This window comes from Anomaloglossus baeobatrachus, chromosome 2 (assembly GCF_048569485.1).
Source record: "Anomaloglossus baeobatrachus isolate aAnoBae1 chromosome 2, aAnoBae1.hap1, whole genome shotgun sequence".
NCBI lineage: Eukaryota > Metazoa > Chordata > Amphibia > Anura > Aromobatidae > Anomaloglossus > Anomaloglossus baeobatrachus.
The window spans coordinates 309,125,959-309,153,309 of NC_134354.1; the positions used below are offsets into that span (position 1 = coordinate 309,125,959).

Here is a 27,351-nt window from a genome sequence, read left to right on the forward strand (position 1 = left end):
GGATGGGGAGCCCCACATTATCGGGAGCCCCCCAGCCTAAAAATATCAGCCAGCAGCCACATCCATTAGATGTGTAACAAGCCAGAATATCCCCCCACCTAGAATATACCCGGGGTATAAACTGGCCTAGGAACAGATTATACCCCTTTGGGCCAGAATATACACCAGGTATATTCTGGCCTAGCCCAAACTGTACCCCGGGGTATAAATTTACCTACGGCCAGATTATACCCCTCAGTATACCCCAGCTGCTGTAAATGGGGGCCCCAGGCAGCGATCCTCCTGCCTTGTATATGATCCCCATCCTTGTACATATGTCCCTCATCCTGGTATAGCCCCCATCCTGCTCATATACCCCCATCCTGCTCATAATATACCCCCATCCTGGTATGTTCCCCCATCCTGCTATATGGCTTGTATCCTATGGCACAGAAAATGTGCTGATGTGTGTGGAGCCGTGTGCGCACAGGGATGAAGTCATCCCTGTGCTCACCGCTCTCTACACAGATCAGCTGGCTGGCAGACGGGAGGAGATCGCGATGCTGCAGTGATCAGTGGCCGGTGAGTATACCGTACTTATTCACTTCCCCCCGCACTGATGATGATGCGTGGGGCGCAGTGAATACAGCCACACATGATCACTCCAGGCTGTAGTTGCCAGGGGTGATCATGCGGGCCAGCTGTTATGTGCGCACCCCCACCCATCACCCCGCCCACATGTCAGCACTGAGAGATGAAGGGCGGGAGGATGCATATGAAATGATCAGGCCCACGTGGTCACGGCAGGCGCTGCTACAGCCTGCTCGTGTCGCTGATGTGCTGCTCCACCGCAGCACCCACATTCCCTACAGACGCACCCCCTCACTTTCCCCCAACATTTGGGGGAAAAAAGTGTGTCTTATAGTCCGAAAAGTATGGCAATATAAGTCTTAACATTGTGAAACTTCTGCTTATAAAGGTACCTTTACATGGGGCGATTAATGGCTCCAGAAAGCGCTTTCGGCCGATAATCGGACACATGGCTGGTGACAGGGATTACAATATAAACGTTCAAAGGTAAACTCTGATAACATTAAAATGATCATGCTTGTTTTCAAGATAAAGTGCATATTCTGTTGTTGACTGCAGATTGAAGTTTGCGGGACAGGTCAACCAATCCATGGTGTCACCGACTTTTGTATGGATGACGATGTCACAATTCAACAGATTTGCTGTGGCCATGATTTCTGCGTTAGTTGCCCAGACTCCATCACAAGAGATGCCAGAGGTGTTCACATATTCATTCACATCTTGATTAAAGTAGCCCTGCAGTTTTTTGGACAAGTCAGTTTTCATGTGGTGGATGATGACTTTAGCTCTGACAAGGGAGTACTTGTTGTGGAGACACGGGGCTCAGTGGGTGCTCTCGTCCACTAAAACCCGCCGCCTTTAGAAAGACAGCGTGGCTCAGGGCTCATCCCAACTGAACGCTGGCCTCCTTAACCGTGGGCGTAACACTAATCAGACAACACAGGGTGAGGGAACCACAACAATTAGACTTTATTGGATCCCTAAACAATTAATGGCACATAACACATAACCAGCAAAACACACAAATGTAACAGGCAACAGAGTCTCACCCTTCAGCTGGCTCACCAGGGATTTAGAATGTCCATGCCTCAGAGGTCCCAGGGCTCTTTACTCCAATCCAGCAGCACCCCGCTTTCGGCGGGCACCCACCGAGAAAGGAATAATGCCAGATTTAGGAAGCAGTCTTAGGTCTGCAAAGTCTGTAACAGGTGACTGAACTGTCCCAACCTGAGTGTCCTCCTTAGGTAGTCCTGGTATGATGTTACAATCCTGGCAGCCGGAGTCGAAATCCCTAGGCTGTGGATATGGTCTTCAACCGGAACCGGAGTCCCTTGATTGAAGTCCATAAGATATCCTGATCCTCTAGTTGGTTCCTAAGAGCTTAGACTAGATCCATCAGCATCCATCAAAAACCACCTGGTGGCTTAAAGAAATTCCTTTTATAGCTACATCCTTCAACTTGGATGCACTGCGTCCTCATCGATTGGTTGGACAAGATCGCCTCTCCCATTGGATGAATCTCAAGCTGCATGGACAATGTTCATCCAAATGATGTCTACAGAAAGACTGAGGGTATATATGTAGTCTGGAATGCATAGACTAGATAATGGCTACTAAGGTAATCACATTAGCAATACACAACTACAATACAATGATTACTGGAAGAGTCTGGAGAAACAATAGCTAAGCAAACATGACTTAGCACACAGTAGAACAATACGTCTGGCTTTCATTGGCCAACACAATTACATGAGTCAACAAGAGTCTTGTAAAAACAATGAGGGACTTATCCCCCGTCTATAAACAATCTATCATCCTGTCTGGCTGAATTTAAGAAACTTTAACCCATGAGAGTCCATGTCGTCACATTTGTCTTCTGTTCCTGTCAGGATATAGCTGATGGCCGAAAGTAGCAGTTCCCATCACCTTTTGGTTTTATATGTACGCCGTGGTTGTCCAAGATCTCTTGTGCATCCAAAGTACACAACCCTACTAAACGTAAGGTCAAGAGTGGTCGTAAGATACTTCCTTCCTGAACTTGTTAGTGGGTTGAAAGTCTTGGTTTGCTTGTGTTTCTGTGCAGCAGAGTCACTGGGACAGTCAATAGGGGACTGGGGTGGTAGAGAAGTCTTTTCATCCTGTAAATCTTAAGGTTGCTGGCATAGTAGGTGTTGCTTAGTATCTTGCCAGCCTTATTGTTCTTAATGGGACTGTATAGTCAAATTTTTTTTTTTTTTTTGTAGGCCAAATTAGCAAACAATTTTATTATAATTGTGTAATAACTATTTTCCTAATGTGATTCAACTTTTAAATATGTAAAATAATTTATATAAAAAATACTTATAATTACCAGTAGGGCGAGAATCTTCCTGTGTACACATCAAAAAGCTATAGTAATCCTTAGTAGAATTACGATAGCTGCAAATTTGGGCAGTCACTAGATGACATGCCTATTCTCCTCCCCTTTTGGGTGTTACACCACCTTCCCTTTTGGGTGCAGTGTATTTCATAGTAATGTGTCACCATTTATGGGTGACTGAATATGCATTGTACAGCTCCATTAGTAAGTATATACACATACGTACTATTCCACATATATACACTAACTGTTACACATACGCTATATACACTGACTGTTCTGAGCACACACACATATATATATATATCCACTGACTGTTACACATATATATATACAGACTGCGGTCATCGAATCCTCCTGGTACCGCCACCGCTGCTTCAATCTCCCGTGCGGCGCCAGGTCCGCTCCTGTGCGGGAGATGAAGCAGCTGCGAAATCAAAAGTGAACAATAGAAAAAAAAGACATACTCACCTGTCTGCAGACTCCCGCTGCCATGTTCGCTCCCAGCTCCTCTCCCGGTATCGCCGCTCCGGCTGTGTACCGGCTCCCAGGCACGTCCGATAGCTGCAGGACCTGGCGGTTTATCACCTGATGCGGTCACCTGAAGCATCAGCTGACCGTAAGTCTCGCGGTGACGCCGCCTTTTTACCGCCTGGCCGGATATCTGCTGATGCAGTCAGGAGACTTCATCAGCTGATCTCCTTCAGTGATCGGACGGAGTCAGCACGGACGTGTGTAGGTTTTTTGTTTTTTTTGCACTGATGCATCAGCTGATTTGTATAAAAGTTGTTTATACAATCAGCTGCTGTGTCATGTGATTCAGGCACTTGAAGCTGACACATCATCTGATCGCTTTGCCTTCCAGCAAACCGATCAGATGATATTGGATCTGGATTGGACGGCGCGGGACCCTTGACCCAGGATTACTGCAGAGGGGGGTGCTTTATTTCAATAAAGATGGAGTCACTAATTGTGTTGTGTTTTATTTCTAATAAAAATCTTTTTCTGTGTTTTTTTTTTATCTTTACTAGAAATTCATGGTGGCCATGTCTAATATTGACGTGGCACCATGAATTTCGGGCTGAGGGCCAGCTGATAATATACAGCTAGCCCTAACCCCATTATTACCCAGCGAGACATTCGGCATCAGGGCAGCTGGAGGAGTTGGATACAGCGCCAGAAGATGACGCTTCTATGAAAGCGCCATTTTCTGGGGTGGCTGCGGACTGCAATTTGCAGCGGGGGTGCCCAGAAAGCTTGGGCACTCAGCACTGCGGATTCTAATCCCCAGCTGCCTAGTTGTTTCTGGCTGGACTCAAAAATTGGGCGAAGCCCACGTCATTTTTTTAATTTTAATTATTTCATGAAATTCATGAAATAATTTAAAAAATAAAAAAAAAAAAAAAGGGCTTCACTATATTTTTGGTTCACAGCCGGGTACAAATAGGCAGCTGAGGGTTGGGGGCAGCCCGTACCTGCCTGCTGTACTCGGCTAGCATACAAAAATATGGCGAAGCCCATGTCATTTTTTTGGGGGGGGCAAAAAGACACCTGCATACAGTTTTGGATGGAGGAAGCTGAGCCTTGTAGTTCTGCAGCTCAGCACAAAGTATCACACAGGAGATGATTAGATACACAGCTCAGCAGACAGTATCACAAGGGAGAGGATTAGATACACAGCTGTGCAGACTGTATCACACAGGACATTATTTAATACACAGCTGTGCAGACAGTATCACACAGGACAGGATTAGATACACAGCTCAGCAGACAGTATCACACAGGAGCGGATTACACGGCTCAGCAGACAGTATCACACAGGATAGGATTAGATACATGGTTCAGCATGCAGTATCACACAGGAGAGGATTAGATACACAGCCCTGCAGAAAGTATCACACAGGATAGGATTAGATACACAACCCTGCAGACAGTATCACCGGTACACACAGAGGCCGACAGGTGGCAGGCGGAAGGGTTGAGCGGGGGGGGGGGTGTTTTTGGAGACGACACACACACAAAACCCCCACACCAGCCAATCGGCGGCGGAGGGCAGAACGGGGGCTGGGGAGAGCGGAGGGAGGGGGTTTCATTACAGACGGTAACGGCGGGCGGGAAGGGCGGCGGCAGTAGCGGGGGCTGGGGAGAGCGGAGGGAGAGGGTGTCAACGGTAACGGGGGGAGGGGAGGTGGCCCGGACGCACATCCCGGCGGTTGACAGGTGTAAAGTGGAGCAAAAAGCATGGGTTGAAGCTCCACAAAAATGGCGCTGAAATTCTCCCTCTGCTCTGATCTGGACAGCCCAGGGGGCGCATCTAGGTCACAGCAGATGCCCACTGTAACGTTAGTGAATGGGGTCGGATCACGACCACTATTCTCTATTCACAGGGGCTGCCATAAAGGAGTGTGTAACTGTCGTTACACACACAGCAAATCCAACATGGCCTCCAGTAAAATTAGAATAACAGAAAAAGTAAATAAGCTGCGATTTTCATTTTGTATTAAAAATACTTTATTTCATAAACACTATTTTTAATACAAAAATAAAAAAACGCGATACATTACCTTTTAAGTTTTAATCGTCCCTTGGTTAAGGATTCCACAACTAAGTAGGGTCCAACCCAGCGTGGTTCCATTTTTGAACCCACACGATGAATACGACGCTGATTCTTGATATAAACAATGGTGTCAGCAGTGATTTCTTGGTTGCTGTTGTGTCGGCGATCAAAGGCACACTTTTGGTATTCCTGAGCAGAATGGATGTTGGTACTTACAATTAAGTGGATACTGTTATGAATGGTTCTGAGTGTATTTAATAGCACATCAAGGTTGGCATCATCTGAAAGAGACATGACATCCACCGTGTAAGTTGATTATGGATTGAGGTCAATAGGGAGCTCAGCTTTTCGTCCATACATTACATCAAATGGAGTGCACTTGGTTGAGGCATGCACAGATGTGTGATAGGCAAACAAAACACCAGGGATGAACTGTTCCCAGTTATTTCCTTGGTCATTGACAAGCTTGCTAAGAGATTCTTTGAGTGTTCGATTGTCACGTTCCCGCTGGCCATTTGTTTGTGGGTGGTAGGCAGATGAAATCTGGTGATCTGTTTGAAAATGGTCCATCAGGTTGTCTATGATCGAGTTCACAAAGTCTCTTCCCTGGTCGCTAATCAAAATGTCCATACAGCCTAAGCGGCAAATAATACAAAATAGTACAAAAATTTTGCTACTGACATGGCACTCTTGTCTTGAGCAGCTGTTGATTCAGTCCACTTGGAGAAATGATCAGTGACAGCAACTACCGTATTTTTCGGACTATAAGACGCACTGGACCATAAGACGCACCCTGGTTTTAGAGGAGGAAAATAGGAAAAAAAAATTTTAAACAAAAAATGTGGTCATGACGCACTGTTATGGGGCGAGGATCTGCTGCTGACACTATTATGGGGGTAATGTCCCCAAATTCTCATCCTGGTATATGCCCTCATCCTGCTATATACCCCCATCCTGGTATATACCCCCATCCTGCTATATACCCTCATCCTGCTATATACCCTCATCCTGCTATATACCCTCATCCTGCTATATACCCTCATCCTGCTATATACTGCCATCCTGCTATATGGCCCCATGCTGCAATATACCCTCATCCTGCTATATTACCCCATGCTCTTATATGGCCCCGTGCTGCTATATTACCCCGTGCTGCTATATGGCCCCATGCTCCTATATGGCCCCGTGCTCCTATATGGCCCCATGCTCCTACATGGCCCCGTGCTGTTACATTACCCCATGCTCCTATATGGCATGTATCCTGTATCACACAAAAAACAATAAACGTTTATACTCACCTTTCCTCACTCCATGCAGCTTCGCTCCTCCCCCGGTCTGTGGCGGCAGCAGCACCGCTTACCTGTGTGGAGCCATCACCGGTCACTTCCGTACAGCGTCACTCGTCCAACAGTCTGTGGCGGCAGCAGCACCGCTTACCAGCGTGGAGCCATCACCGGTCACTTCCCTGCAGCACGCGATCTCCTCCTGTCTGCCGGTCAGCTGACCTACGTGACTAGCGGCGCACAGCGATGACGTCATCGCTGTGCTCACTGCTTTCTACACAGATCAGCTGACCGGCAGACTGGAGGAGATCGTGGTGCTGCACGGAGGTGTCCGGTGAGTATGCCGTACTTATTCACTGCCCCCCGCGCTGATGATGATGTGCGGGAGGCAGTGAATACAGCCGCACATGATCACTCCAGGCTGTAGTTGCCAGCAGTGATCACGGCCGGCTGTTAATTATGCGTGCACCCCCCGCCCATCACCCCGCCCACCTGTCAGTGATGGCTTCAGCGCTGAGAGATGGGCGTGCATATGAAATGAGCGGGCCCACGTGGTCACGGCAGGCTGCTACAGCCTGCTCGTGCCCCCGATGGCCCGCTCCACCGCATCACCCTCATTACTGGCTGCAGCCCTATAGTCAGACCATAAGACGCACCCCCAACATTTGGGGGGAAAAAGTGCGTCTTATGATCCGAAAAATACGGTATATATTTGTTGCCGTTTGAGGTTTCCTGAAGAGAACCGATCATATCAATCCCAACTAAGCTCCATATCTTTCCAAGCACTGGTATACAGTTGAGTGGTGGAGCTTCTTTGCTGATTTTGGGACTTGTGACAAAACATTTTTGACAGGCTTTGACATGTTGGCGAATATTGTTTTTCATTCACTTCCGGTAATAACTGTCAGAAATTTTGGCAAATGTTTTATCTCTGCCAAAATGGCCACCAGAAATTGGGTTGTCGTGACAGGCCTTCAGGATATTTGTTAGTCGGCTTTTACTGAGAACCTCCTTTTTTCTGTAGTAAATAATCCCTTTCTCTGCTCGATATGGCTTAGATGTTTGTCTAAAGTGGGACTTGGCATTTGAACGTTTCTCTGGAGGTAGATCGTAGATCCACTGGGGGTACTTTTGTTGTGTTGCAGTGTAGAATCTCAAAAGCTGATCATACGGTTCGTCTTCCATTGTTGTCAAAATTGGAAAACTTATTTTTTTGTTTGAAGTGTTCCAAGTTCACTTTATATACCTTGTCAGGATAGAATAGGTTTCTCACACTGGAGAACTTAAAGAAGAGAGCAGGGAGAAACATACATAACAAGTTCCAACACATAACATTAACTATGCATGGAACTGCACCATCTACTATCAGTTCAATGTAATGCCTCAAACACATGCTGTAAGTCTAGTCCACCCGTTCACATGCATTAGATTTGATGATTTTTAACAGGGAAAAAAATAAGCAGCCAATCTACATCAAAATCCGCATCCCAATGATGGGGATATTTTTGTGCAGAATCACAGCAGATTTCTCCGTGTCACGTGGAAGAGGGAAATCTCCTGCAGACCACATAAAAATCTGACAAAAGCATCATGAAATGATATAGGGTTTGTGTATGTGCATCTATATATACTGTAGCACTACAGCAGCAAAAACACACTAATATTCTGCCCTAGAGGAGTATAGACCATGGGTGTATAATAGCCTAGGCCAAACTATACTACGGGATATAAAGTGGCCTAGGCCAGATTATACTCCTCCGGGCCAGAATACAGTTAGGTCCAGAAATATTTGGACAGTGACACAATTTTCGCGAGTTGGTCTCTGCATGCCACCACATTGGATTTGAAATGAAACCTCTACAACAGAATTCAAGTGCAGATTGTAACGTTTAATTTGAAGGTTTGAACAAAAATATCTGATAGAAATTGTAGGAATTGTACACATTTCTTTACAAACACTCCACATTTTAGGAGGTCAAAAGTAATTCGACAAATAAACCAAACCCAAACAAAATATTTTTATTTTCAATATTTTGTTGCGAATCCTTTGGAGGCAATCACTGCCTTAAGTCTGGAACCCATGGACATCACCAAACGCTGGGTTTCCTCCTTCTTAATGCTTTGCCAGGCCTTTACAGCCGCAGCCTTCAGGTCTTGCTTGTTTGTGGGTCTTTCCGTCTTAAGTCTGGATTTGAGCAAGTGAAATGCATGCTCAATTGGGTTAAGATCTGGTGATTGACTTGGCCATTGCAGAATGTTCCACTTTTTTGCACTCATGAACTCCTGGGTAGCTTTGGCTGTATGCTTGGGTCATTGTCTATCTGTACTATGAAGCGCCGTCCGATCCACTTTGCGGCATTTGGCTGAATCTGGGCTGAAAGTATATCCCGGTACACTTCAGAATTCATCCGGCTACTCTTGTCTGCTGTTATGTCATCAATAAACACAAGTGACCCAGTGCCATTGAAAGCCATGCATGCCCATGCCATCACGTTGCGTCCACCATGTTTTACAGAGGATGTGGTGTGCCTTGGATCATGTGCCGTTCCATTTCTTCTCCAAACTTTTTTCTTCCCATCATTCTGGTACAGGTTGATCTTTGTCTCATCTGTCCATAGAATACTTTTTGAAAACTCTCATATTGCAGCTGGGAGTGTGCACTTTCAGCTCATATTATATATATAATTGTATTTCTGAACATGTTTTTGTAAACCGCTAAAATAACAAAACTTGTCACTGTCCAAATATTTCTGGCCCTGACTGTATACCCCTGCTACTGTAGATCAGATTTTTCACACTTATGAAAACCATCGAGTGATATACTCAAGAACTGGGCCCAACACATCGCACAGGGGGCCCCAGACAGCGCACAGGGGGCAGAGACAGCATACAGAGGGGCAGAGAAAGCTCAAAGGGGCCCTGCGTGCTCTCTCTTCCCCCCCCTTGCGTGCTGTCTCTTTCCCCCCTTGCGTGCTGTCTCTTTCCCCCCTTGCGTGCTGTCTCTTTCCCCCGTTGCGTGCTGTCTCTTTCCCCCCCTTGCGTGCTGTCTCTTTCCCCCCCTTGCGTGCTGTCTCTTTCCCCCCCTTGCGTGCTGTCTCTTTTCCCCCCTTGCGTGCTGTCTCTTTTCCCCCCTTGCGTGCTGTCTCTTTCCCCCCTTGCGTGCTGTCTCTTCCCCCCCCTTGCGTGCTGTCTCTTCCCCCCCCTTGCGTGCTGTCTCTTCCCCCCCCTTGCGTGCTGTCTCTTTCCCCCCCTTGCGTGCTGTCTCTTTCCCCCCCTTGCGTGCTGTCTCTTTCCCCCCTTGCGTGCTGTCTCTTTCCCCCCCTTGCGTGCTGTCACTTTCCCCCCCTTGCGTGCTGTCACTTTCCCCCCCTTGCGTGCTGTCACTTTCCCCCCCTTGCGTGCTGTCACTTCCCCCCCCCTTGCGTGCGGTCTCTTTCCCCCCCCCTGCGTGCGGTCTCTTCCCCCCCGCCCTGCATGCTGTCTCCCCCCCCCCCCCCTTGCGTGCTGTCCCCCCCTTGCGTGCTGTCTCTTCCCCCCCCCCCTTGTGTGCTGGCTGGGGTCCTGTGTGCTGCCTGGGGCTCTGATCTACAGCAGCTGGGGTATACGGAGGGGTATAATCTGGCCTAGGCCAATTTATACCCCGGGGTATAGTTTGGCCTAGGCCAGAATATACCCGGGGTATAATCTGGCCTAGGCCACTTTAACCCCAGGTATATTCTGGGCGGGGGGTTATTCTGGCCTGTTACACCGGGACTCTACCCGGCTCATCCCGAATTGCCCTGGTGCGGTGGCAATTGGCGTAATAAGGAGTTAATGGCAGCAGCCCATAGCTGCCACTAAGTCCTAGGTTAATCATGGCAGGCATCTGAGACACCCCCCCATGATTAACCTGTAAGTCAAAGAAAATAAACACATACACCCGAAAAAATCCTTTATTTGGAATAAAAGACAAAAATAAGCACCCTCTTTCACCACTTATTAATCCCCAAAAACCCATCCAAGTCTGACGTAATTCACACGAGGTCCCACGACGCTTTCAGCTCTGCTATATCGGAAGCTGACAGGAGTGGTCACAGACCACGACCGCTCTCTGTGAGCTCCACGCAGCAACTGAAGTGAGTCGCTCTATCAGCGATGACGTCACTCAGGTTACCCGCAGCCACCGCAGAATCCTCCAACTGTGACAGTAAGTCGCTCGACTGAAGTGAGTCGCGCGATCAGCGATGATGTCATTCAGGTTACCCGTGGCCACAGCTCTCAGGAGGAGGACTTCAGTTGGCTGCGGGTAATCGGAGTGATGGCACAGCTGATCATGCAGCTCACTTCAGTCACTCTGGGGATTTGCGGTCATCGGTGACTGCAAATCAGGCCGCGGCACACAGCCAGAGCTGCGCGATGACAATTAAGTTGGGTGAAGTTGAACTGAGTTCATTCTCATTGCGCGACTCTGTGTCTGCTGTCAGCGGGCATGTAGTAGAGCTGAATTGCCATGGGACCGCACGGTCAAAATTACATGCAAAATGCATTCGTTTTGGATGCATTTTTTTTGACAAACGCAGTGTTTACAGTTGTCCAGTCTGCCAGAGGGTGCGTTTTTCTCTGCACTTGACAGAACGCAGCCTGCGCACATACAAGTCAGAAGTTACGTCACAAGCTCTCAGTGCATCTTTGTGAAAGTCAAATCCAGAACGAGGCTGACAGGAGTCAGGGGACTTAGGCTGGGTTCACACATAGTGACAGCGACAACGACGTCGCTGTTACGTCACCATTTTCTGTGACGTAGCAGCGACCTTGTAAGTCGCTGTTGTGATCGCTGCTTAGCTGTCAAACACAGCAGAAGCAGCAGCGATCATAACGTCACTACATGTGCAGAGAGCAGGGAGCCGCGCACACTGCTTAGCGCTGGTTTCCTGCTCTCCTAGCTACAGTACACATCGGGTTAATTACACGATGTGTACTGCAGCTACATGTACAGAGAGCAGGGAGCCGGCACTGGCAGCGTGAGAGCGGCGGAGGCTGGTAACGAAGGTAAATATCGGGTAACCACCTTGGTTACCGGATGTTTACCCTGGTTACAGCTTACCGCAGCTGCCAGACGCCGGCTCCTGCTCTCTGCTCGCTTCATTTCGTCGCTCTCTCGCTGTCACACACAGCGATCTTTTTAAGCATGCATAAAAGTGCTGTTGACCATAGTTTGTGTATTTTTGAAGAGGACGACACCGCTGAATAGAGCCTATACAGAGTCCAGAATAATTCTGATGCCTCGTTATAGTGAATAGCTCCGTAGTGTGTGTGTTTTGATCTGAATCATGTTATTTGGAGGTTTAGAGGAGAAACACCCCATGATAGTGCTCAGCGTTGAGCGCAGGATATATGCGATCCAAAATTAAAGGTGAAATGTTCCCAATATAATCTTCAAAACAAACAAGATCCCATTCAGGTCCATCATCTGTTAACGGAAATATAGGGTATTTCTAAGTTATTGGTAACATAAAGGCTCTAGAAAAATGAAATGTCTCCCCCACCCCCCCCTCCTCCCAAGGAAATCCTATAAATTCTGTGTTTCTAAATGCCCTACTCCCTCCTAAGCACCACAGTGTGGCAAAACCACATTTAGCGTCCACATGTTTGGCAATATTGAGAAAAATACGAGTTATTCCGGCTCCAAGCAATGGATACGTTTTTATTTTCTTTACAAGTGCAATCCTGATTCCAGTGTCATGATTAAGGGCGTTTAGCCAGAAACTAGTTGACCTCGCTGGTATCATTGCCTTTTATGTCTGTATTTCACTAAAGAAAATAAAAATGTATCCATTGCTTGGAGCCGGAATATATATTTTGATTTGGATATTTGAACAGCCGTTGCAGATTTCCGTGCTCAGTATTTGGATGTCAGGCGGAGGTGAGCTGGATCAAATTTTGTTTATAATAGTGAGAAAAGCCTGTTTAATCTACAGCGTGCGTGTCTCCGGAAGCGCGATCTGATCACAATGTATGAGGTCTACTACGTATTAAGCACTACAGTGGATTAGACACTACAATGCATGTTTGCAATTTTCACTCAGCAACATCCATTGCTGCTTTTTTTTGGTAAACACCCATAGAGTCAAAATCAGGGTGGATAAAAATCAGTTTTTTTAAAAAAAAAAAAAAAAAAAAAAATCGGATTTTTTTTATTTAAATCGGATTTTTTGATTTAAATCGGATTTTTTTCAATAAACTGCTTTTTGAGGAAAATATTTTACCATCCAAAGGTTCTTCCATCATGAGATAAAGCTGAGTTGTTTAACTCAGTAGAATAAAGGCTGTATATGTGTAACATTCACAATGCCATGCTCTTCCAGAGGTTTCTGTAGGATTAGTAGGATTAGCAGTTTCTCTCCTATATTATCACAGATGCTCGCTTTACTTACGCAGTTCTCAAAACTGAATTTGACTCCACAGAGGTCCCAGCCTCTTCTTCACGGCAAAAATATTACAACATGAACAGAGTTGAGAAAAAGACCTTAATCCTATTGTTCTACAATCCTATGAATACAGAATCAACCTCTTCAGTGCCAAGTTCAAGAAGCTAGACAATATGTTTCTGATTGTTTGGAGTGGAATAGATCTGCACAACACAAGAAGAATGTGAATCTAAGTGTGAGGAGGAGGAAGGGCAAGCAGACAAGAAAATGAAAGTGAAACTTTGAGCACAATACTGCAGAATAGCCATAGACAGACAAGTCTGGATCTGTTTGTGTGTACTATCTGAGGTTTATTACATTCTTTCCTTATAATGGCAGCAGGCTGTAAAAGAGACCCAGTTTGGGAATATTTTAATGAAGCTCCTTTGCCTATCGGTAAGGCAGGCATGCGTGCAAAATGCAAACAATGCAACAAAGAGATGCAAGGCCTGGTGGCGTGAATGAGGCAACATCATGAGAAGTGCGGTGATGAAGATGACCAAAGAAACACTTCTGAACAGGCAGGATCTTCAGGTTAGTAAACATTTTTATTGAATCCTATTTCTAAAGACTGAACTGTCATGTGTGAGAAAAATTATATTTCTTATAATTACTGCATGTTACTGTCATTTGGTACAGTTATGAAGAAAAACAAAATTCCTTTTGGGGCAGGGGCAGTGATGTGTACAATAAGCAGAAATTGTATAATAAAAAATAAAATAACAGCATTGACTTTTTTTGTTTAGGGGAATTTATGGATTCTGGAAACTATCCACCTCCAAGATCACCATCATCCTGTTCTACAGTTTCAGAGTTATCCATCCAGGATAGTGCTTCATTAGCAGCAGCAGCATCATCATCAGACACCCACAGCCACATATCACCATCACCTAAAAGGAAGAAAAAACCTTTACCTCCTGGAACCACCATAGATAGATTTGTGATAAGAACTAGCAGATTAGAAAAAGAGTTGATTGATGAAAAAATTGCCCAGTTTATTTATGCAACAAACTCTTCTTTCCGTCTGACTGAGAACCCACATTTCATTAATATGGTTCAGTCACTGAGACCAGGATACAGTCCACCCAGCAGAGCTGATGTTGCAGGGAAACTGCTGGATCAAGTGTATGACAGAGAAATGGAGCAATGTGCAACAGCTCTGGAGGGTAAAATTGTTAACCTAAGTATTGATGGGTGGAGTAATGTCCACAATGATCCTATTGTATGTGGTTGTATAACAACAGAAGAAGGTAAAGTCTTCCTTGCACAAACAACTGATACGTCAGCAAATGCACACACAGCAGAATACTTACAAGAAGTGGCAGTAAAAGCTATAACGACATGTGAACAAAAATTCAAATGTCTAGTACGCAGTTTGGTCACTGACAATGCTGCAAACGTCTCCAAGATGAGAAGAGATTTAGAAGAGCAGGGAGGGAATACAAAGCTGCTAATAACATATGGTTGCAGTGCTCATTTGCTGCACCTCTTAGCCAAAGACTTAAGTGTTCCAGAAATAAAGGCTAATGTTGTTGAAATTGCTAAATACTTCCGTAATAATCATTTTGCTGCAGCAGCTCTGAAAAGGATGGGTGGAACCAAGCTAACGCTCCCACAAGATGTTAGATGGAACTCTGTGGTCGACTGTTTTGAGCAGTATATCAAAAACTGGCCTATTCTGATGACACTTTGTGAAGAAAATCGAGATAAAATAGATGGCACTGTCACGGCCAAAATCCTCAACATTGGGCTTAAGAGAAATGTTGAACATATGCTGAGCTTCCTGAAACCCATCTCTCAAGCTTTAAACAAAATACAGAAAAATAGCTGTTTTATTGCGGATGCTGTTGAAATTTGGAAGCAACTGAGTGAACACTTAAAAACAGAACTACACATGGGCAGAATTAAATTACAAGCAGTAAACAAACGAATGGGACAAGCACTGACTCCAGCTCATTTTTTGGCAAATATTGTCAATATCCAATATCAGGGTCAAAAGTGCTGAGGAAGAGGAGTTAGCTATGACATGGGTATCCAGCAATCATCCATCTTTAATGCCAACTATAATAAACTTCAGAGCTAAGGGGGAACCATTCAAGAAATATATGTTTGCTGAAGATATTTTAAGGAAGGTCACACCAGTAAACTGGTGGAAGTCACTTAAGCGCTTGGATTTAGAGACTGTTCAAGTAATGATTTCACTTTTAACAGCAGTAGCTTGCAGGCGTTGAAAGAATATTCTCTTCCTTTGGACTCATTCATTCTAAATTGAGAAATCGGTTGGGACCCAATAAAGCAGGAAAGCTTGTTTTTCTTTTCCAGATTATGAATAGGAACAAAGAAGAAGATGATGATGAAGATGACTACAAGTGAGCTACAGAGGACAGCAGGGACAGTAGTATTTAAGTTTTTCATGTGTCGGCTGGGCTGACAGTCTAAGTTTTTTAAAATATATATATATTTTGTTTAGCCAAATTAGTTAACAAACATGGATGTTTGTTTAAGCAAATAACTTATGCTGTAATGTTGTTATTGTTTCAGTTGAATAAATCTATTTAAATTGTTAAGGTCAGGATTATTTTTCTCCTTCCTAAGTACAACAGAACAGTGGTGTCCAAATATGAATGATTAACCCATTAAACTGGGGAGAAAAAAGTAATATAAAAAGTGATTCTAAAAATCTTCATCTACTTGCATGTTAAAGTAGCAAGAACTAGTTTAGGTAGAAACTTTGATTTAAATCACTGATTTAAATCAAGCCTTACTGACTAGTGATTTAAATCGTGATTTAAATCAAATCCACCCTGGTCAAAATAATCACAACTGTGGAAAAATTCCCAGAGGGGTGAAAGTTTTAAAATGGGGTCAATTAAGGGGGGATTTTGCTATTCTAGCACTTAGCTGTTCTGTATATAGTCATTATCTATTATAGCAAAATCTGTGCTCAGAGTCAAATAACGCCCATTCTCTCCCTAGCCTCATCATGTGGCTAAGCAGTACTGTACTTATAGGATATTGACACACTCAGCAGAAATTGTATGACAAATTTTGGTGCCATTTTTGCTTATTTCACTGTGTGAAAAATTCAAATCTGGGGCTAAAATACATTTTTTGGGGATACAAAATGTAATTCCTCTTCCTTCATTTTGTAACTCGTGTCTGTATGATCACTGCAACCTTAGATTAATTCATTGAGGGTTATAGTTTTGTAGGGTCAGGTATGGGAGGGTTCGGCTCTACTGACTCCTCAGGTGCTCTGCCAATGTGACATGGCACCCTCAAACCATAACAGCAAAGTCTGCAATATAATATGGTGCGCCTTCCCTTCTGAGCTTTACATTGTGTCTCAAAAGTAGTTTTCCACATGTGAGATATTGGAGTACTGCGGTGAAAACAAACGGTACAATTTGTTACGCAATTTATCCCATTAACCCTTTTGGAAATTAAAAACGTGAAGTCAAAGCAACATTTTTCTGGGAAAAAAATTGGTAATTTTTCATTTACTCAGCCCAGTGTTATATAATTCTGTGAAGTGCCCAAGGATTATAAATGCTCATTACCCCCTAGATAAACTCCTCAAGAGCTATAGTTTCCAAAATGGGGTCACTTGTTGTGGTTTCAGCTTTTTTGTAATTTCAGGGGCTTTTGAAATGTGACATGGCTTCCGTGATCTATTCCAGCGAAAATTGAAGTAACACTCCTTCCCTTCCAAGCCCTGCTGTGCGCCCAAACAGTAGTTTTTGACCATATATGGGGTATTATTGTATGCAGGAGAAATTACACAAATTGTTTGGTCTAATTCTGCTTCTCTTGTGAAAATGAAAAAAATTTGGGCCAAAGCAACATTCTTGTGGACAAATTAATTTTTATTTTTACTCCCCACTGTCCTAAAATTCGGTGAGCCACCTGTGGGACTTGGATGCTCACTGCACCCTTAGATGAGGTCCTTGAGGAATGGAGTTTCCTGCTATTGTGGCATGTCGGGGGTGCTTCAGTTGCAACATTGCATCCATAATCTAATCCTGTCAAAATACTTCAAATAGGGCTTCTTCTCTTCCGAGCCAGATGGACTGCTTGTAAAATGTTGCCATTTACTAAATTCCTACATTTTTATGTGCTGAAATATTCTCTGTGTTGAGAAATCATAAGGTAATGCTATTATTTCCATTTTGCTGCATGTAGACTGATGATCTGTCTCTGTATTCCTTTAGGGAAGTGGTGGAGGTTCTATTGAGGAATGAAGCTGTCACCAACATGGCAGATTGTAAAGGATGTTTTCCATTGCACCTAGCTGCATGGAAAGGGGATGCCCACATTGTACGCCTACTAATTCATCATGGACCTTCACATGCAAAAGTCAATGAGCAGGTAAATCAAAATAGTAGCTCCTTTACCTTTTATGGTTAAACATTGTTTTATTGATAGTAATCCGAACACAAGTAACAATCTGCATTCATAAATCATTAAAGAAAGGGGAACAAAAAAAACAAATGTTGAAATAATCACCTTTTATATATCACAACATCCAAACGTGAAGTGTAATAAAGTGCGCTATCGATAAAAGGATCGGCAGAAAGTGGGAAGGAGTAAAACCAGGAGGTCAGGGATATGAAGTTTGTGCACTCAGTTTCCTCAACTTCCTACCAAGTGACATAGCAGAATCTCTAAACCCAACCCATGGAAGCCGAGCTGCAAAGAAAGCTGTGTGAGTGTCATCTCATAAGATCCTGAAGAGTATAACCATTGAGAATGAGTCTTGGTGTTATTTGTTTTCTACAATCTAGAAATATCGAAACACTAAGGCTATGTTTATACATTGCGTTTTTTGCGGCATTTTTTGTGTGCCTGCTGGCCGGCGGTGTATATCAGCTTTTAGCGGTATATACTGACTGTGCCTGCAGGTATATATTGACTGTTTGGCAGTGTGTGCCACTTTACTATTGGTATATACCAGCTCTGTATAGCAGTCCCTTTCTAATACTGCTAGTAGCTCCTCACCCACAGTAGTGTAATACTGATAAAGGCTCACAGTATAATTATACGTTTATTGCTGACATGCATAAAAACTGCAAGGGTGATAAAGCTTCCCAGGCATCCTCTATGGACCTGTACTATGCATGTACCACCTGTGGAAGCTCTTTTCCCAATGGTCGAAGCTATCCACTCTGCCGGGGCTGCGATGCCCCTACTACAATGTCACAACAGGCGTTGCCGGACCAGGGGGTCGTGCAATCTGGGGCTTCGGCCCCGGCCACCATTCAGGCAGCACCCCCGTCTGATGAGGCTATCCCTGCATGGGCTCTTCTGATGTCTAAAAGGTTAGATAACCTGGCCGCTCAGATATCCCAGCCTTCCACAGGCTCCCGCAGCCTCCCCCCGGCTCAGCTCCCTCAGATGAGCCCACCTTCATCTGGTGTATCATCCCCAGTACGTAAAAAGGCTGTCTCCCAAAGGCGCCATTGCGACCGCTCCGCCTCGTCTGACTCACACGATGGCCAGTCTGACTCAGGCTCCGTGACCTTTAGTAGTCACGATTCCCGAGACTCTGAATCTGATTCAGATGTCCCTTCTGAGACTAGGCATATGGAAGACACTCTGATAGCGGCTGTCAATCACTCTGTCGATTTCTGATCAGCCCTCGGACCCGACTTCTCAGTTGGCAATCAAGCGAACCAAGAAGCCTCCTAAGTCCTTTGCCCAGGATCCGATTTTTCATCAAATCGTATCTAAACGGTGGGATCACCCTGATAGGAGGTTTAATAAAAAATCCTCCTCTTCATTCGCTTATCTCTTTCCTCCGGAATTGGTTAAGCCCTGGTCGGTACCCCCCCGTGGTGGATCCGCCAGTATCCAGACTGGCTAAACACACGGTTATGTCTATTTCAGACAACGCGTCTCTCAAGGACTCGTGCGACCGCGCAGTTGAGGCTGCAGTCAAATCTATTTTCCAGGCTTCGGGCTCCTCTCTGCGCCTCCTGTTTGCCATGACATGGGTGGCAAGAGCTATGAGCGTGTGGAGTAGGAACCTGCGCAAGTTGCTTCGCCCTTGCAATATTCCTCCAGAGGCTCTTGAGATTCTTGATTTGTTCTCTCTCGCCTCTAATTATTTTCTTCACGGCTCCCTAGATGCAGCTAGCTGGTCAGCCCTAACAGCAGCCAATGCTGTCTTCGCCCGCAGGGTTCTGTGACTAAAAATATGGAATGCGGACAGTTCCTCCAAGAAGTCCCTGTCCACACTTCCCTTCCAGGGTCTTCGTCTGTTTGGTGAATCCCTGGACAAACTCATATCTGAGGCGACGGGTGGTAAAAGTACCATTCTACCACAAAAGCGGCCTGTAGCCAGAAATTTAAAAAAAAATTCTTGGCGCAGGCAGTCCTTTCGGCCTGCCCCCCAAAAACCATCAGCCCAAGGACCGTCCCAACGCTCAGATCGAGGATCCGGTCCCTCAAGGGGCTTGTCTTGGCGTTCCCACTCCAAGCAACCTAAACCCAAAGGACCTCGCTCTGTACAGGCCCCCTCAGCATGACGCCAGGTATCCCGCAGATCTGACTCCTGTGGGAGGGCGGCTTCTGCTTTTTCGGGATATCTGGCTAGACCACACTCACTATGCTTGGGTTCGAGAAATCGTCACCTCAGGTTACAAGATCGATTTCCTTTCCCTGCCGGCCAACTGGTTTCTGTGTTCTCGTCTTCCAAAGTCCAAAACACAAAGCTAGGCCTTATTTCAGGCCATAGCTTCTTTACAGAAAGCAAACGTTATCATTCCAGTGCCCCTGGAACAGTGCGGCAAAGGTTTCTATTCAAACCTTTTTGTCGTTCCCAAAAAAGATGGCTCTGAGGGCGTGTCCTGGACATGGCGGCGTGAGGACGCTGGATCACTGAGCTCCCGCGCCCGCAGACAATCAACGGCTAATATCGTGGACCCCACTCACCCAGGATGGCCCCAAAGAAGAAACCGGGTGCAGGACCCGCTCCTACCTCCCCGGCGGCAAGCATGAGGCCGCAGGGAAGTCTCACGAGGTTCCTGTCGGCGGCGGGACCCGAGACCTCAGTGTCGGCCCGGAGCAAGATGGCGTCGGCGGGCCCGCGGCGTCCTCCGTCGGGGGATCCCCCAGGGGCTGCTCGGCTCTCCCACTCAGCTCCCGACGCAACATCCAAGAACAGCACGGGTGAGCAGGGGGAGACAGAGTCGGCGGTGAGTCCGGAGAGAGTGGGCCCAGACATGGAGAGCAGGAGGGGAGGGGGAGCAGCTCAATCTGCCTCACAGCGTGCAGCTGCAGTTGGAGCAGGGACCCAGAGCATGGAGGGAGCAGGGGATGCCTGCCACACTTGGCACACAGAGCACGCAGAGCACCCCTCCACCCTCGGGGCACACAGAATCCTGGTCCCTATCACACAGCCCGCCCTCTGGCCCTCCGCAGGAGGACATGCAGGCCCTGAGGAGGCTCATCCTGGCCCTCCCCAGCAAAAAAGATCTGGAGGATGTGGTAGCCAGAATTGAATCTTCCCAGCAGATGGCGCTATCCACTCTGAGGGAGGAAATGGTTGTGCTGGAGGACAGAATTGAGGCTACGGAACAGGCTCAGGAGTCCTTGGAGAGTAGAATGGAGAGGATTGAAAGAGACTGTGAGTCTTCTAATGCCCGTGTTAGAGACCTTGCCCTTTTATTAGATGATCAAGAGAACAGAAGCAGAAGAAACAACATCAGGCTGAAGGGTATCCCTGAGGACTGGTCCCAAGATCTCCTGCGCACTAATGTTCTAGCCATCTTCAACCGGGTTACCGACCGACCCCCGGAGGCAACATATCTCTTTGATAGAATTCATAGAGTCGCAAGGCCGGGCCCCAGATCCGCCTCCTCCTCTAGAGACGTGTTGTGTCGCTTGCACTATTACGGAGACAGAGAGGATCCTACAGGGGGCTTGGTCGCATGGCCCGGTGGAGCTGGATGGGGTCATGGTGAAGCTTTTTCCAGATGTCTCTGGCCGTACGTTATACATGCGACATCTACTTCACCCTCTATTGCTCAGCATCAAAGAATCACAGGCCTACTACAGATGGGGCCACCCCTTTCACTTGATTGTACGCAAGGGGGACTCCATATTCCTGTTAAGGAGGCACTCGGAGCTTCCGGATCTTTATGCCTTCCTGGGGATACCAGACCGCCCGATTCCGGATTGGCTGGAGTGGGAGCCCCAGGCACCAGTGGGGCAGCGGACGAGGAGGAGTGCGGCCCGTCACACCCAGGGAGAGGAGACTTGAAGAGCAAGGCATACAGCGGGACTTAAAGGGCTGGTGACGAGCGCCGGAGGAGGTGTTGGTGGGGTGAGTCGGAGCTGAGGAGACGGGAGTTGGGGGGATCGCCCACACCTCCTCGTCCCCAACGCAAGTGTTCCAATCCTGAAACCAGATTGTTCGGTTACAGTTTGGTATTGACTCATACACATGAACTCAGCATATTGCCTTAACTAAATGGAAAACTTCATTTTCATGAAAATGTCTTGAGGGGGTGGGGGGGGGATATTCCCTATTATTTTGGTCGTTCTGGGTGGGGGAGGGTTGGGGGAGGATAGTTGGATGACCCTCCCTGGTTGGTGGGGCATTGGGTTGCTTAGTACCAATATGCGGGGCGCGGGCCAGCGCTCTGGTCGCGTGTCAGTTCTTGTCCCTATATTTTCTTGAGCAGTACCTGGGCTGGTTCCCGGTTCTGCGTGCAGCAGCCTTGCTGCTATTCCACTTTCTTGCGCTCTTTTCTGATCTTCTTTTTTTTTTTTTCTCTCTCTCACCTTCTCCCTTTAAAGGGTCCCCACTTCTTCCTCTTTCCTTAGTATTCCTTCTCCCCTCTTCCCTTACCCTCCGTCCTCCCCCCCTTTCCCCCAATCTCGCCTCTTCTCACCCACCCCCTGATTGTTTCTCTGGGGCTTCGTGACTGAGAATGGCGGGGCAGAGGCAGGCTACATTACGGGTGGGCTCCCTAAATGTTAAAGGCCTGCATAGTCCGGAGAAGCGGTCAATCTTGTTGAACTTACTGTGGAAAAATCGAATACAGGTCGCTTTCCTTCAGGAAACACACTACTGTGAAGCCAAACCCTATAAACTTTTGGACAGAAGGTACTCCGTAGTGCATCACTCAACCTCTCCTGATTCCAGGTCTCGGGGCACGAGCATCATACTATCTAGCATGCTCCCTTGGGAATTGTTAGATTCTCGGTCAGACGATCAGGGAAGGCTTCTGATGCTCAAGGGTCGTATCGCAACTCAGACATTCACATTTGCGGCAGTTTACCTACCTAATGCAGGTCAATGCCCCACCTTGCTGCGATACCTTGAGCAGATAGAGGAATTCGCTGAGGGCACCTTGGTTCTCGGGGGGGACTTTAATGTTGCGCTGGAGCCGGCGAGAGACAGTTCAAAAGGGGTGTCCAGCCTGCCGCACTCGACGTTGCGGCGGATGAGACGGGGACTACATGACCACCAACTGGTGGACACCTGGCGGCTGATGCATCCATCAGACAAAGACTTCTCCTTTTATTCTGCTGTCCATAACTGTTACTCCAGGTTGGACCTCTTCTTCCTCAAGCATGGAGACTTACATTCTCTGGTGGATGCTTCGATCGAGTGCATATCATTCTCTGATCACGCCCTGATTACAATCACTCTGTCTCTCAGCGGCCCCATCGAGAGGAAGGGTCAGTGGATCTTGAACACCTCACTACTTAATGACCCCGTGACAATGCAGGAAGTGAGGGAGGCTGTGACTGAATACTTTGCCCAGAATGGGGGGGAGGAGATGTCTCCCAACATTGTGTGGGAAGCTCATAAATGCGTAGTGAGGGGACTGTTCATCAAACATGGGGCCCGGTTGAAAAGAGAATGGGAGGCAGCGGCTACATCTCTCCTGGCAGACATAAGAGAGTTGGAAGCGGTACATAAGGGGTCTTTGGACGGGAAAGTGGGGGCCAATCTGGCTAGGAAGAAGGAGGAACTGCGGTCTCTATTATATCATAAGGCTAAGGGAGCACTGGCTAAGTGTAGGAGACACTTTTACGAATTTGGCAATAAAAGTGGCAGGACCCTGGCTAGAGCCTTGCGGGCACAACGAGCAAGGGGCTATGTCCCCAGAGTACACACCTCTGGGGATAGGTGGTGGGCCACCTTACCGAAGGATATCGCCTCCGCTTTTAAAGATTTCTACTCCTCCCTCTACTCAATAGATGAAGGACGGCCCGAGAGGGCCAGGACGGAATTGCGTCAACGGATTCAGAAGTATATCTCGGAGTCGGGCTTGAAACATCTCAAACCCGAGGACGCGGCCGCCTTGGAAAGACCTATCTCGGAGGAGGAGTACTGGGCAGCGATTAAAAACTCCCCCTCGGGTAAGGCCCCCGGCCCAGATGGGTTCCCCTTGCTATATTACAAAAAGATGAACTCCTTACTGCTCTCCCCATTTCTCTCAGCCTTTAATAATATCCCACTTTCCGGAAAGGCTCCCTTGCCGAGGGATTCTCTGGCTGCTAACATAGTTGTTATCCCCAAAGAGGGCAAAGACCCTACTGCCTGTTCCAGCTACCGACCCATTTCCCTTCTTAACTCAGATTTGAAGCTCTTCACCAAAATTCTCTCAGACTCTCTCCTTTGTTGGGGGGGATCGTTCACCCTGACCAAGCTGGGTTCATGTTGGGAAGGGAAGCGAGAGACAACACCACTAAGGCGTTAAACTTAATACACAAGGCCAAATCTGAAGGATTACCTTTGATGCTCCTGTCGACCGACGCAGAAAAAGCGTTCGACAGAGTCAATTGGGTATTTATGGAGGAGGTTCTGCGGGCGGTGGGACTGGGGAAGATGATGCTACAATGGATATGCTCATTGTACAGTAATCCCTCGGCCGCGGTTAGGGTGAACGGTCTTTTCTCAGATAGTTTCCCCATTCTCAATGGTACCAGGCAGGGCTGCCCTCTCTCGCCCTTGATCTTCATTCTGACTCTGGAACCTTTGCTTAGTCGAATTAGAGGTAACATTAACATCTCTGGCCCCAAAGCCGCTGACTACACCTACAAAATTGCGGCGTACGCTGATGACTTTTCTTTCTAACTAACCCTCGGGTCTCCCTCCCCAATCTTCTGAGAGAACTAGAAACATATTCCCTCCTTTCTAATTTTAAAATTAACATGTCAAAATCGGAGGCTCTGAATGTATCGCTTCCCCAGGAGCAGGTTATCTCGTTGCAATCTGCGTTCGGGTTTAGGTGGGCTTGTCAATCTTTGAAGTACCTAGGGGTCCAGCTGGCCGCGGACAACAGTCAATTATACAAGCTGAACTATCTCCCCCTCCTGCAGTCCATTAGAACAGACTGCGCAAATTGGGGTAGGGGCCTCTTCACTTGGTTTGGGAGATGTGCAATATTGAAGATGAACATATTGCCACGTCTCCTATACCTTTTTCAGTCCCTGCCGATCAGGATCCCGAGCTCCTTCTTCAAGGAACTGGCTTCATTACATACCAGATTCATCTGGGCGAATAAGCCGGCGAGACTTTCCCGTTCTCTTTTGTGCAGACCCAAGAGCAGGGGGGGCCTGGGGATGCCAGACATGAAAAAGTTTTACTGGGCTACACACATGGTCAGGGTCTTGGATTGGTGCCGACATGCTAGGCTAAAGCCGTGGGTCGCCCTAGAACAGAGCTTCTCGGACATCCCTCTCCCAGCCGCTCCTTGGCTACCGAGTTCGCCCCCGCCCTCTCTGAGATCTCATCCAACTATTGGCGCTACTTTGGAATGCTGCTCGAGAGGTGAGGTCCGTCGCCTCCTCCTGCCGGTGCCTTCCCCCATGTCACCCATAATAGGTGATCCGGATTTCCGTCCTGGCCTCTCGGACTCTGTCTTTCGGAACTGGGTCCTGGAGGGGAGATTCAGAGCCTGTCACTTGGGGGGAGAGGGAGGTTGGCCTTCTCTGTCAGCTATTAGTGGTCTCCTGCCTTCTGATCCGTTGGGGAGATGGAGGGCTATGCAGTTAAGGCACTTCATGTGTTCCCTTCCTTCCTTCACTCGGTACGCCGGGCCGCTTACGAGTTTCGAGAAGTTGTGTCTGGGGGAGGGGGCCGTCCGGCATTCACTCTCCCTGACGTACGACTGGATATCTGATGCTGGGAACTTGGCCCCACCGGCCTACCTACTGCAGTGGGAAAGGGGCCTAGGGATCGCGATATCTGAATCGCAAAGAAAGAACATTTTAATGCTGGCGCATAAAACTTCGATCAGTTCCAGACAGCTGGAGGCCAATTTCAAATTACTGACTAGATGGTACAGAGTACCGACTAGACTCCATAGGATGTTCCCCTCCACTGACCCCAGCTGCTGGAGATGTGGCTCAGGTGAGGGTCACTATGTGCATATCTTCTGGTCCTGTCCTTCTTTACAGCGGTTCTGGTCGGAGGTGGGGGATGTCATTAGACTGGTGATCGGCACGAATGTTACATTGGGCCCGGAATTGTTTCTTCTACAGCTATCGGAACTTCCGGCCCATAAGTACAAGCGTTCCTTGTTGAGATTTCTGGCCATGGCTGCCAGGTCTTGTATACCGCTTGGCTGGAAGTCCACTACCCCCCCACATTGACACAGTGGGTCTCTAAAGTGACCGATCTCATGTACATGGAGGACCTGACATCCTCTATCAATGACCGACAGGACGAGTTCCATAGGACTTGGTTCCCTTGGTTAGAGTTCACCCACTCGGCGGATTACACTAGACTGCTTTCCGTTCCGCGGCAGTTGTGAGTCCTCGGAGAAACACCCCCCCCCCTCTCTCGTCCCCCTTCCCTGCCTTCCTTCCCTCTCCGCAACCCCTTTTTCCCCACCCCCTCCCTTTTTTTTTTTCTTTTTTTTTTTTTTTTTCTCTTTCTTCTTCTTCTTCTTCTCTTCTTCCCTCTTTTTCTTGCTTCAAGCTTTCTATTGGCTCAGCTATCTTTTTTCGGCTGTGTATTCTCTCTTCTTTTGGTTTGGTTGGTTTATAAAATGTTTAAATTGGGTCAGACTCGAGCAGGTACGGGGCCAAGAGCGGTATCGGGGCGAAGACAGATACTATGCATGTCAATGTTAATGTTAATACTTGCCATTATGATTATTTGCTGTCCTGTGTGGAGCAGGAGATTCCCTGTACTGTTATGAGTTTGGCTTTCAAAATAAAGAATTTAAAAAAAAAAAAAAAAGATGGCTCTGTCCGCCCTATCTTGGACCTCAAACGGCTGAACAAATTCGTACGGATATGAACTTTCCGAATGGAATCATTGAGAGCAGTACTAGTCGCCATGGAACCTTGAGAATTCCTAGCTTCCATAGACGTTCAAGATGCTTATTTACACATTCCCATATGTGTCTCTCATAAACGGTTCCTTCGCTTTGCCGTAGGACACCATCATTTCCAATTCAGGGCCCTCCCCTTTGGGCTAGCCACTGCTCCTCGGGTCTTCACAAAGGTCATGGCGGCCGTCATGTCCATTTTACACCCCAGAGGCATCCTGGTCGTTCCCTATTTATACGACCTTCTTGTCAAAGGGAGCTCTCTTCACGTTTGCTCAGAAAGCGTGCAGATTTGCCTAGACACGCTGTCAAGGCTAGGGTGGCTTATCAACTTCAACAAGTCATCCCTCATTCCTCATCAGCGCATCACCTTTCTTGGTATGCTGATAGACACGGCTCAGTCCCGGATTTTTTTTCCAGAGGACAAGAGGTCTTCCCTGATCCGGGCCGCCCAATCCCTCCGCTCTCGCCGTCACACATCCCTGCGGAATGGAATGAGAGTGTTAGGCAAGATGGTGGCGGTCATGGAAGCCGTGTCCTTTGCCCAATTCCATCTGCGCCCTCTACAACTGGATCTTCTATCCTCCTGGGACAAGAATCCAGCTTCCCTGGACCGGTGAGTCCGCCTATCTCGGTCTACGCTCAGCTCCCTCGTCTGGTGGACTCAAGCCTCATCCCTATCTCAAGGGAAGTCCTTCCGCCCGGTCCACTGGCAGGTAGTCACGACGGATACCAGCCTGATAGGCTGGGGGGCAGTGTTTCTCCACCACACTGTTCAGGGACGCTGGTGTCCTTCCGAGCGCTCTCTGCACATCAATGTTCTGGAGATCAGAGCCAT

At 47.3% G+C, this 27,351-nt stretch overlaps 1 protein-coding gene across 7 annotated transcripts in view; it reads left to right on the forward strand.

Annotated features, from left to right (window-relative positions):
- ANKS1A (ankyrin repeat and sterile alpha motif domain containing 1A) overlaps positions 1–27,351 on the forward strand; it is a 568,529-nt gene that overhangs the window by 125,920 nt on the left and 415,258 nt on the right. For all 7 annotated transcript variants that reach the window (XM_075335878.1, XM_075335880.1, XM_075335884.1 and 4 more), the window contains exon 3: positions 17,427–17,583. In XM_075335878.1, coding sequence (XP_075191993.1) covers positions 17,427–17,583 — 157 coding nt within the window. The remainder of the gene's footprint in view (positions 1–17,426; positions 17,584–27,351) is intronic.